At 39.3% G+C, this 12,046-nt stretch overlaps 1 protein-coding gene across 1 annotated transcript in view; it reads left to right on the plus strand.

The window, feature by feature from the left end:
• The first annotated feature begins 7,345 nt into the window (after positions 1 to 7,345).
• The window catches only part of LOC134351139 (WD repeat-containing protein 64-like), a 134,656-nt gene continuing 129,955 nt past the window's right edge, over positions 7,346 to 12,046 (plus strand). Inside the window, exon 1 of the mRNA XM_063057253.1 lies at positions 7,346 to 7,496. Coding sequence (XP_062913323.1) covers positions 7,346 to 7,496 — 151 coding nt within the window. The remainder of the gene's footprint in view (positions 7,497 to 12,046) is intronic.

Raw genomic sequence — 12,046 nt, forward strand, 5'->3', positions numbered from 1 at the left:
TGAGGGGAGACCTCATAGAAACATTTCGAATGTTGAAAGGCATGGACAGAGTGGATGTGGCAAAGTTGTTTCCCATGATGGGGGAGTCTAGTACGAGAGGGCATGACTTAAGGATTGACGGGCACCCATTCAGAACAGAAATGCGAAGAAATTTTTTTAGTCAGAGGGTGGTGAATCTATGGAATTTGTTGCCACGAGCAGCAGTGGAGGTCAAGTCATTGGGTGTATTTAAGGCAGAGATTGATAGGTATCTGAGTAGCCAGGGCATCAAAGGTTATGGTGAGAAGGCGGGGGAGTGGGACTAAATAGGAGAATGGATCAGCTCATGATAAAATGGCGGAGCAGACTCATTGGGCCGAATGGCCGACTTGGAACAAAGAAAATATATATATATATATATATATATATATACATAAGACTTTTGCACAGTACTGTAGTTCAGCATTCTTTGTTCCAAGTTTGTTGTAGTTTCACTGATGACAGCAAAGCACAGCATGAATTATTTTGTAGGTCTCCATACGTTCTATGTTTTGATTTGCACAGTAGGATCCATTCTGCAAGGTCCTTGTGATGCCAGGCGAGCTCCCTATATTATCAGCCCAGTGCAGCTAGTATAAGAGCAGAGAATACAATCACTGCAAACAGAAGCAGGCCTGGCAGTTTCTATGCGAAAAGTTGTCCAATCATTTCTAAACTCTTGCTCCTTCCCACGGACAAGACAATTATTTATAAGTACACATCCAAATCTATTTTAAGGTTGAATATGCCAGAAGCTCACTGAATTTGCCATTTCTTTTTGATGATTATTTTAAATCTATGTCCTGCAGCTGCCAGTGGAAACACTTCTACTATTTTTCTTTATCAAAATCCATTATAACTGTAAATGGTTCCTTTTCCCACTTCTGGCCCAACAGTAAATGATCCCTGTTTCTAGAATCTAACATCCGGTAATATAATTCCACATCTGCATCTGTGCAAGGCTAAAAATGGATTTCCGATTATATGTTTTTGCCATGGTGTAATCAAAGCGATTGAAGAGTGTAAGCAGCATGCAAAATGAAGAAAGCCTCTGAGTTACAATTCCTTATTATTTCCGTAGCTATGTTCAAGATGTGATGCTGTTTCATGTTTGTATTGTTAGAAACAGTTGATGGACTGCCCTTGCATTCTCAAAAGGTTGCATTATTTGTCATGCCTGCAATTAACTCTTGCAAACAGATACTGCCTTGTCATTTTGATTTTCCTTGGTGGCTTTTAAAAAATGTGCTCAATAGTAATGGTGATGATCAAATGACAAGCTGTTTGTCCAGGAACAGAAAATGTGTATGACAGATTGGTTCTGCTTAGCTACTGATTTTCTGAGTAAAACTTCCAAATTGTGCCCACAAATGTGAATAAAGAATTTGTGCATCAATAGCTAAACTGTATGCATAAAGTGAGATGGACAAACTCTAAGGTTCCTTCAGAAAGGAAATACCTGTGCACACAAATTATATTTATTGAGATGATGAAATTGACAACAGTTTTTCCAACAATTTGCAAAGTCAAAAAGCAAAACTAGTTGGAAAGCAAAACCAATAAAAGCATTGAATATCTAAAAATAGTAAGAGCATCTGAGGAAACATTGACAATGTACAAAGCTCAAAACAATATTTGAAGCTAAATGGATAAGAAATAATTTCCAAAAAACATGGCATAAATTCAAAAGGAAAAGTATCAGAAGTAGGCCCTCATGCTATCTCTTCCTACCAATAAGATTATTTCAGTACTACGTGCATTTCAGAAAAGAAAGAGCTGGCCACTTAGAACAGAGATGAGAAAAAAATTCTGCATTTAGGAAGTATTACATTTACGGCGATAAAGTGTTTTCAGAGGTTAGTGATGAAGCATATCAACTCATACATGAGTAGCAACTTGGATTCACTGCAGTTCGCCCACCAGCACAACAGATCCAAGGTAAATGCCATGTCATTAGCTCTTCACTCAACCCTGGAACATCTGAACAGTAGAGATGCTTATATCAGGATGCTATTTATCAACTACAGCTCAGAATTCAACTATCATCACCTCCCAACCTAATCAATAAGCTCCAAGAAATTGGCCTCAATACCTCCTTGTGCAACTGGATCCTCAATTTCTTCATTAGCAGACCCTAGTCAGTCCAGATTGGCAACAACATTTCCTCCACGATCTTCAGCATGGAAGCACCATGAAGGTGTGAGCGTAGCTCCCTGCTCTACTTTCTTTACATTTATGACTGCGTGGCTAAGCAGAGCTCCAATGCCATATTTAAGTTTGCTGATGACAGCACTATTGTTGGCCGAATCAAAAGAAGTGATGAGTCAGCATGTAGGAGGGGGACTGAAAATCTGGCTGGGTTGTGTCATAACAACCACCTCTCACTCAATGTCAGCAAGACCATGAAGCTGATAATTGACTTCAGGAGGAAGAAACCAGAGGTCCATGAACCAATGCTCATTGGGGGATCAGTGGTGGAGAGGGTCAGCAACTTTAAACTCCTCATTGTTATTATTTCAGAGGGTCCATACTGGGCTCAGCACACTTATGAAGAAAGCACAGCAGCACCTTGACTTCCTTGGAAGATTCCCAGGATTCAGCATGAATTCTAAAACTTTGACAAACTTCTATAGGTGTGTGGTGGAGAGTGTATTGACCGGCTGCATCACAGTCTGGTACGGAAACAGCAATACGCTTGAACAGAACATCCTATAAAAAGTAATGTGTATATATGCCAGTCCATCACATATAAACTTTGGCTCCTTAAGGTTGATATAGCCGGGGCTAGTAATAGGGACAAGCTCCCACTACCTATTAAATGCTCTCACACAATTTGTTGTCTTTTGCACACAGGTTGCCCAACATGTGGGCACATGGCCAAGTGGTTAATGCATCGGACTAGTGACCTGAAGGTCATGAGTTCGAGCCCCAGCCGAGGGAATGCGTTGTTTCTTTGAGCAAGGCACTTAATCACACACTGCTCTGTGTCGACACTGGTGCCAAGCTGTATGGGTCCAAATGCCCTTCCCTTGGACAACATTGGTGTCGTGGAGAGGGGAGACTTGCAGCATGGGCAACTGCTGGTCTTCCATACAACCTTGCCCAGGCCTGTGCCCTGGAGAGTGAAGACTTTCCAGGCGCAGATCCATGGTCTCACAAGACTAACGGATGCCTTTATTATGTCCAACATGATCCTATTATGGTTATTGGATTGACTGAGTATGCCTGCAAGAAAACGAATCTCAGGTTTGTACATGGTGACATATAGGTACTTTGAGAGTAAATTTATTTTGAGCTCTGAACTTTGACCCATGTGGGAGCAGATGACCCAGACAAGGTGAAGGAGGAAGTTCAAATGAAGAATATGAGCATGACTGAACCAAGGTCAAAGAGAAACACGGAAGTAATTATTTCTAGATTGTAACCATAGGTGTGTAAAAATTCTTATTGGGTTGAAATATAAGAGAACTGAATTTGTGGCTCAAGTTGCTGTATCTTAATCCCAGTCTCCGGATCATCAGTTCCAAGATGAATTTCTTTGAGTTGCAGAGGTTTACAGTAGAATTGATTGCATGAATCTCAATAGTTTCCATCAGTTCTCACATACATCTGGTGCAGCACAGCACCTGTCCTGGCATGCATACTGTATGTTAAAGCATTATACAATTTAATCAACTTGCTTAATTCTGTTCCTGCCCCTCTTACTTTACCAAGATCCCTTAGCAATGGCTACACTCTGTTAATTTTCACTCAGAGATTGGTAAATTGACACAATCCTTTACCAATGATTCATGTTACATCTGATTTATTTAACTCATGATGTAAATGATAAGATGTTGATTTGCACTTTTTTAAAAAGAACTGTATCACCAGTTCATTATGAGCTGGATCATAACCATATGTATAGAGGTTTGAGAAAGGTGTGTAGAGCATCTGACTCCCCTCCTTCAAAATGAAAAGCAAAACGGGTAAGATTTGGGAGATTATGAATACAATGGATATTAAAATCTGCTTTCCATTTTTATAACATAATACTCCTGAATCAGATACCTTTCCACATATGATCCACTCTCTGTTAGATGACAGTAGAAGCTCATTCAACAGGTTTCAAGAGGTACATTTAATGTCAGAGAGATGTCTAAAATATACATCCTGAAATTCTTTTTCGGATGGGCCTTGTCATTTTTATTGTCTTGTTTTGCAATGGAAAGAGCAACTAAAATAATTTGACATCTGATTAACGAATTCCAAAACTTAAGGACTGCACTCTAGATTGCAATCATAAAATGATATATACCAGAAGTGGCATTTCTCAAGGATGCCATAAAACCTTTGCTGTGTAACAATAGTAATGGTAAGCTGAAGCTTATCCAAGTTAAATAACCAAGTTAAACAGAACTGATTTTCATTCATCTGTTAGAACATTTCTCATTTCTATTCCAGAACTTCAGATTCAGAATTATTTATGATATGTACTTGAAACATGCAGTGAAATGTATCATTTGTGTTGACAACCTGAGTACCCATGGATGTACAGCCTGCAAATGTTGCCACACATTCTGCCAACATAGCATGCATGTCCCACATAACAAACAAGCAACAACAACAAAATGAGATTAAAATAAGCCCCTTTTCCATCCTTCCTAACTTTTCCTTTCTCTAACTTTTTCTAATAAATACCTCTATTTAGAAAAACCACAATGCCACAAAACACTTAAAGAATTTCAGAAGGGTTGCCACTATTTTAATTTGACAGCAAATTTCCCCCCCGGCAAGTCAAATGAAGAGTTAATCAAAAAATGACTCCAAATTCTTAGTTTATTTTAAGTGTTTGGAGTAGAAGGTAGACCTCTAAATTTAGAGTCAACAGACTGGAAAAGTGAATTCAAAGATACAACTATGTTTTGATTTAGCATTTTTTAATCTGAAATAATTATTGTATTTCTAATAGTTTCAACACAGTTCAAATTTAGTACAATAAAAATTATAAAATGCTGCAAATATCAGTTCAGAATAAAAGTTCAGAATGAGCTAATAATCATTGTTTCAGTTTGACGACCTTTCATAGGAACTGTCTAATTAAAAAGGCTGAATTAAACAATATATTGAAAACTTAAATTACTGGATCCAATGACATTTTGTGGTCATTTTTCATAAAATATTACTTACAGAAACACCATATACTTACATATCCTGACAAAAGTAAAAAGAATATTTAGATCTAAACAAAATAATGATGCACTCATGAAACAATATATACCAGAAATTATGAACTATAAAGCTCATTTTATAAATCCTAAAGGCATTTTATGGTTGTTATGTGTCAGGGTGGTTAAATAACTTGTCTATAAGATCTATATCGTCAGCAATGCAGGCTTCTGATGCTGCAACAAAAATGATCAGCCTGGATTAAATGCTCAAGCCACCAATATAGATTTAAGATCTGAGTTTAGCCACAGACCCTGATTAGATGCCACTCAGATGAAATGCAACTGCAATAGAGGAGCAAGGCTTAGATATCAATCAATGGTGATCATTATCATTAAAGCTCTGCTTTGAAATACAGGCTGTGAGGAAGAGCAGAAAACAAAGCAAATACCATGAGTATGCTTTGTCTATCTTTTCAAATGTTTCAGCATCTCATCTACTGGCAGAATGGAGCATTTGAAGTTTCATCATGAATCGATTTGTACCACATAGTATGAATGATTTATTTTAATCTCAGAATTTTCCAGCTTGACCACTAGTAATTAGCTGTTTCTTTCAGTGAAATATGAGTTTACAATATCTTAATTCTATTAACTGATTTTACTACTGAGTTGGAGGTGACATTTTCAACCACAATGATTATTATTCCAGGTATTCGGCTTTTGGAAGTTTGGTGTAAATCTACATTTTGGAGAAACATTTGCTTATGATGGCAGAATATTTGCTTTATGGTCACTGCCACATTGTTGACTGTTTATCAATGGACGAGGCTAGGCAATTCACTACGCAACTCTTAATTAATTAACTCTCGTCTCTGCACTAACAATGACGTAACTATGTTGACCCCAGGCCAACAACTTAAAACATGGGTTCTACTGTTCCCTCTGTGCTACTAGTCACTCAGACCACTGCTCCAATTTATAACACCAAAATAGAGATCTCCCATTGGCCAGACCGTCAATCCTTTCTTCTCCCAGCCCCTGGCATGGGGGTTCTTCCTTGTGATAGTTAGTCTTCAGAGTTTTTTCCCCTTTGCATTTGAAGCTCCTTAATTTTAAACACTTTTATCAGTTCAAATGTTGCGCTTCAATTTTGTTGGCTTGAGGTCATCTGACTGACCTGTCAGATCCTCATTGGATGGAGTCCAAGGGCAGCACAATCCCATGCCCGAGGTGGCTTCTTCTGTCCTATTGAACACTGGTTCAAACCATTCAAACCAGGTCACCCAGACACTGGGAGATAATGCGATTACTTCTGCAAACTTGCCATTGTACACAATGCAGAGCTTATCTGAGAAGGATCTTAGCTTTAGGAAGTCAATAGCAGAAATTCCTTGCATCCCCATTCAATTGCTGTGATTGAGTTATCCCAGAACAAGAATCAGCTCATCAAATAGTTCCACAAAATTGAGGTTACAGAGCAGCTTCACAAAATGGCAGCTTCCATTCCTTTATGCACATGCAAGAAGAAAAACAGTTGGTTTGTCTGCTTCCATTGCTCTTGACCCATTTGAGTTCGGTGATCTCTTGCATATTTTAATGCCTTCATGGTCAACATTTAGGAGAGTGGGGGAAAATTTAGGGGAGATTTCAGAGGTAGATTTTTTACATGACAGTGGTGATATAGGTGGTTACATTAGGGATATTTAAGAGGCTCTTTGATGAGCTCATGGATGAAAGAAAAATGGAGGATAATGGGCTAGATTGATCACAGAGTAGGTTAAAAGGCCAGTACAACATCTTCACTATATAGACTGTGTTGGGCTTCTGCATTAGACACAATATTATGGATGAGAGTCTTTTTAAGGGGGTAATGATGATGAACATCCACCAAGCTAACCTCAGCCTTCGATTCCTCACCTATCGACACCACGTCACAATGGCACTGACATCATTGCTGGTGCTGATGTGACAATTGACAGGACAAGTTGCCCTGTAATTGGTTGCTGGGGAAACAGCATGGCCTTAACCTGGTCATGGCTGTCCCCAGATCTTCGGCATCCTAAATTCCATTTCTCAACATTGCATTTAGCCCACGTGGAGGGCAGGGAAATTTCTGAAATCTTACAGATTCAGGACTTTTTTTTAAAGGCAAAGTGTATTTGAAACTTTCAGGTACAATGTCGGTGGAGAGATTTACAAGTCAGGATCTGGAAGACCCATTCATTTTGCCCATATTCAAGGAACGAGTGGACAGCTTCTACCAAATGATGGTGGTGATGGTGCAGAATATAAAAGACAGTGAAAACATTAAAAAGATGGCAGATTTTGGTGAGCATTTCTACACAGCCACAATGTAATGAAGGCCTTTTGATCAGATTGAAGCAAACTTAGCTGTTTATTTATTGTCACTGAAAATTTATATTTTGTACAAATAAATGCTGAAGTCAACTTTTTGGGATTTAATTGCTGATTTTGTAGATTATCTTCAGTGTTGCTGAGTTGATGTATTTCATGTCTCTTTGCAAAGTGTAGCCATGTCTTAGGCAATTTTTGTGTTGGCTGAGGTCACCTTTTCCCCAAGGTGTAATTCCACCAGCTACAGTATGTGACATCCAACAAAATAGAGAATGTTGCATGTCTCGCCTGGTAATAGGGTGGGAACACACAGAATTGGTATGATCTGATCCTTAAATGATGAAGGGAAGTCCTTAGTTTATAACAGGTAATTCATTGGCTGTAGTCTGCTGTGGTGTGTCTCAAAACGGGCAAGAATCTTTTTGTGTCTTTATGACTTAGCTATTCCCTGGCCTTTGCTATTCTTCACCAGCAATCCCAGGAAAAAAGTTGACATTTTAAAGATTTTTTTAATTCTGTATAGTTCTCATTTATTTGTTCAAATGAACTCCATCATTAAATTCACATAATTTAAGAATGAGACCAAATAAACAATAAATGGTTTGCAACACAGTCACATGAAGCACCTGAAATTGATGACTTTCATTTACAGCTATAAGAAATAATATAATGTTAATAATACTTTGATTATCATGGCATTTTGAAATAGACAATGATGCTTTGTTAAAGTGAAATTGTACTGTCCAATACTGAAGTGAGTCACAGAGTCATATAACACAGTCATATAATCTATTCTTCCCAGTGACCCTCTTTAGATCTGATGTCTTCAGTGCTGATATCTATTAGCCCCTACCCCCTTAAGGGATTGAGTTAAATTCAGGCCAATTAACTCCTCTCATGAAGTGAAGTTTAACCTGGCCAAATATGAGATGTTGCACCTTGGTAGGTCAAACGTAAAGAGACAGTACACTGTTAAGTATAAGAAACTTAACGGTGTTGATGAACAGGGGGATTTTGAGGTCCAAGTTCATAGCTCCCTGAAAATGTCTACACAGGTTAAGAAGGCAAATGGCATACTAGCCTTTATTAGTTGAGAAATTGAGTTCAAAAGTCAGGAAGTTTATATTGAAACTGCTCAGAGAGTGAGCAGTTTCCAGTTCCTGGGTGTGAAGACCTCTGAGGAGCTAAGCTGGTCCCAACATATCGATGCAGTTATAAAGAAGGCAAGACAGTGACTATACTTCATCAGGAGTTTGAAGAGATTTTGTATGTCAACAAATACACTTAAAAACTTCTATAGATATACTTTGGAGAGCATTCTGACAGGCTGCATCACTGTCTGGTATGAGGGGCTACAGCACAGGACCAAAAGAAGCCACAGAGGGTTGTAAATTTAGTCAGCTTCATCTTGGGTACTAGCCTTCAAAGTACCCAGGACATCTTCAGGGAGCGGTGTCTCAGAAAGGCAGCGTCTATTATTAAGGACCTCCAGCACCCAGGGCATGCCTTTTTCTCACTGTTACCATCAGGTAGGAGGTACAGAAGCCTGAAGGCACACACTCAGTGATTCAGTAACAGCTTCTTCCCCTTTGCCATTCGATTCCTAAATGGACACTGAACCCTTGAACACTACCTCATTTTTTAATATATGTTATTTCTGTCTTTTTGCATGATTTTTAATCTATTCAAAATACGTATACTGTAATTGATTTATTATTATTTTATTTGTTCTTCTATATTATGTATTGCATTGAACTGCTGCTGCTAGGTTAACGAATTTTACGACACATGCTGGTGATAATAAACCTGATTCTGATTCTGATCTTTATATACCTCCATTTAGGCCACATCTGGAGGATTGCACAGTTCTAGTTGCCCCGCTACAGGAAGGATGTCAAAGCTTTGGAAAAAGTGCAGAAGAGGTTTGCCAGGATGCTGCCTGGATTAGAGGGCATGTGCTATATTGAGAGATTAGACAAACTTGGGTTGTTTTCTCTGGATCAGCAGAGGCAGCGAGGAGATCTGACAGAGGTTTATACAATTATGAAAAGGCATTGACAGAGTAGGCAGACAGTATCTTTTCCCCAGGGTTGAAATGTCTAGTACCAGAAGGCACGTATTTAAGGTGAGGGGGGTAATTTCAAAGGAGATATGAAGGACAAGATGTTTACACTGAATGGTGAGTGCCTTGAATGTGCTGCCTGGGTGGTGGCAGAGGCAGATACATCAGGGACTTTTTAAGGGATGCTCAGATAGCCACATGAATGTGAGGAAAATAGAAAGATATAGACATTCTATAGGCAGAAGAAATTAGTTTAGTTGATTACTAATTTAATTGGTTTGGCACAATGTTGTGGGACGAAGGACCTGTTCCTGTGCTGAGGTTTTCAATGTTCTCTCCCTCCCTGTAACCTGACTAATCAAGAACCTATAAACCTCCGCTTTAAATATACTTCATGATTTGGCTTCCACAGGCATCCATGGCAATAAATTCCACAGATTCACCATCTTCTGCCTGGAAAAAAATCGTCCTTATCTTTGCTCCAAAAGGACATCCTTAGAGTTATAGAGTCATAGGACATGACAGTAAGGAAACAGGTCCTTTATCCCATCTTGTCAATGTCAAAATATTAATCTGCACCTGGACCATATCCCTCCATATTCTTCTGATCCATGTACCTATCCAAATTTTGCTTAAGCGTTGAAATCAAACCTGCATCTACCACTTCAACTGGCAGTTCATTCCACACTTTCATCACCCTTGGAACAAGTTCACTCTCATGTTCCCCTTAAACATATCACCTTTCACCCTTAACCCATGACCTCTAGTTCTAGTCTCACCCAATCTTGGTGCAAAAAAGCTGGCTTGCATTTATACTCGCTCATAATTTTGTATACCTCTATCTCCCCTCATTCTCCTACTCTAGGGAATAAAATCCTAAGCTATTCAACCTTTCCCTATAACTCAGGCCCTCAAGTCCTGGTCAGACCCTTGTAAATTTTCTCTGCACTCTTTAAATCTGATTGCCATTTTTCCTGTAGGTAGGTGACTAAAACTGGGCACAATACTCCAAATTAAGTCTCACCAATGTCTTGTACAACTTTAACATGGCATTGTAACTCTATGAAGGCCAATATGGCAAAAGGTTTCCTTACAACGTATCTACCTGTAACATCACTTTCAAAGAACTGTGGATCTGTATTCCCAGATCATTTGTTCTTCTGCACTTCTCAGTGCCCTACCTTGGTTTTCCTTCCCAAAGTACAGCACATTACACTCTATCTGCCTATTAAATTCCGTTTGCCTTTTTTCAGACCTTTTTTCCAAATGGTCCATATCCCACTGCAAGCTTTGATAGCCTTCCTCACTGTCCACTACACCCCCAATCTTGGTGTCATCTGCAAATTTGCTGATCTAGTTTACTACATTATCATCCAGATCATTCATACAGATGACAAACACCAACAAATGCAGCAGTGATCCCTGCAGCATGCCACTAGATACAAGCCTCTAGTCAGAGAGGCACCCATTTACTACCACTCTCCAGCTTCTCCTGCGAAGCTAATGTCCAATCCAATTTACTACCTCATGTTGAATGCCAGCTTAACAAACTTAATTTCCTAAAATAATTTTGTAAATATCTTTGAAAAATAAAATTGTACCATATCAAAGGTGAACAGGGTGACAGGCTGATAAACGATTTGGATAATAGTTGCAGACACCCCACTCCCACACCAGCCTGTTGCCTTCTAGTTCCTGTACTGCCAGGGTGAAGCCACTCCAAATCAGGTGAACTGCATCTTCATATTCCATATGGGTAGTCTACAACCTGACAGGATAAGCACTGAATTCTCTAATTTTGGTAACCTGCACCCCCACCCTTTCTGTTCCATTCTTTTTCCTTCTGATCCATGTTAATCCTCTCACACGTACAGTTCTTTCCATCCGCTCCCCCATTGCTCAGTATCTTTCTCCTCCTCCACCTAGTTAAATGTGATTAATAGCCACACAGTCAACCCACTCTATCTCTTGTCCTCTGCCCCCACTTTTCCCATCTGTTACCATCCATCTCTTATCTGGTTCCACTCAATGTCTTCCTTTATTATCAGATTCCATTGTCTGCAACCCTTCATTGGCTCCACTAATCACATCTGGCCTCTTGTCTCTGCTTCCAATCTCCCCTCTTTGTCCTTGCTCCATCTGCCCACCATCTATCTCCCCGCTACACTAACGTAGGGTCTTGACTCATAATGTTATCTCACACTTTGCCTCCACAGCTGCTGCATCACCTGCTGAGTTCCTTATGAAGTTTGTTTCTTTGTTCATTAATACAGCAGTTTATCATTGTTCTTCAGTCTGTGCTGTCACCCATCAGTTTTACAGTATCCTAAAGTTGTACATTATGTGCCGTGTCGTAAGACGTAGGTGATCATAGTCTTTCCACGACCATGATTATTCTTGGCAAATTTTTCCACAGAAGTGGTTTTCCATTGCCTTCTTTAGAGCAGTGTCTTTACAAGAT

The sequence above is a fragment of the Mobula hypostoma genome, chromosome 8 (genome assembly GCF_963921235.1).
Source record: "Mobula hypostoma chromosome 8, sMobHyp1.1, whole genome shotgun sequence".
Lineage (NCBI taxonomy): Eukaryota > Metazoa > Chordata > Chondrichthyes > Myliobatiformes > Myliobatidae > Mobula > Mobula hypostoma.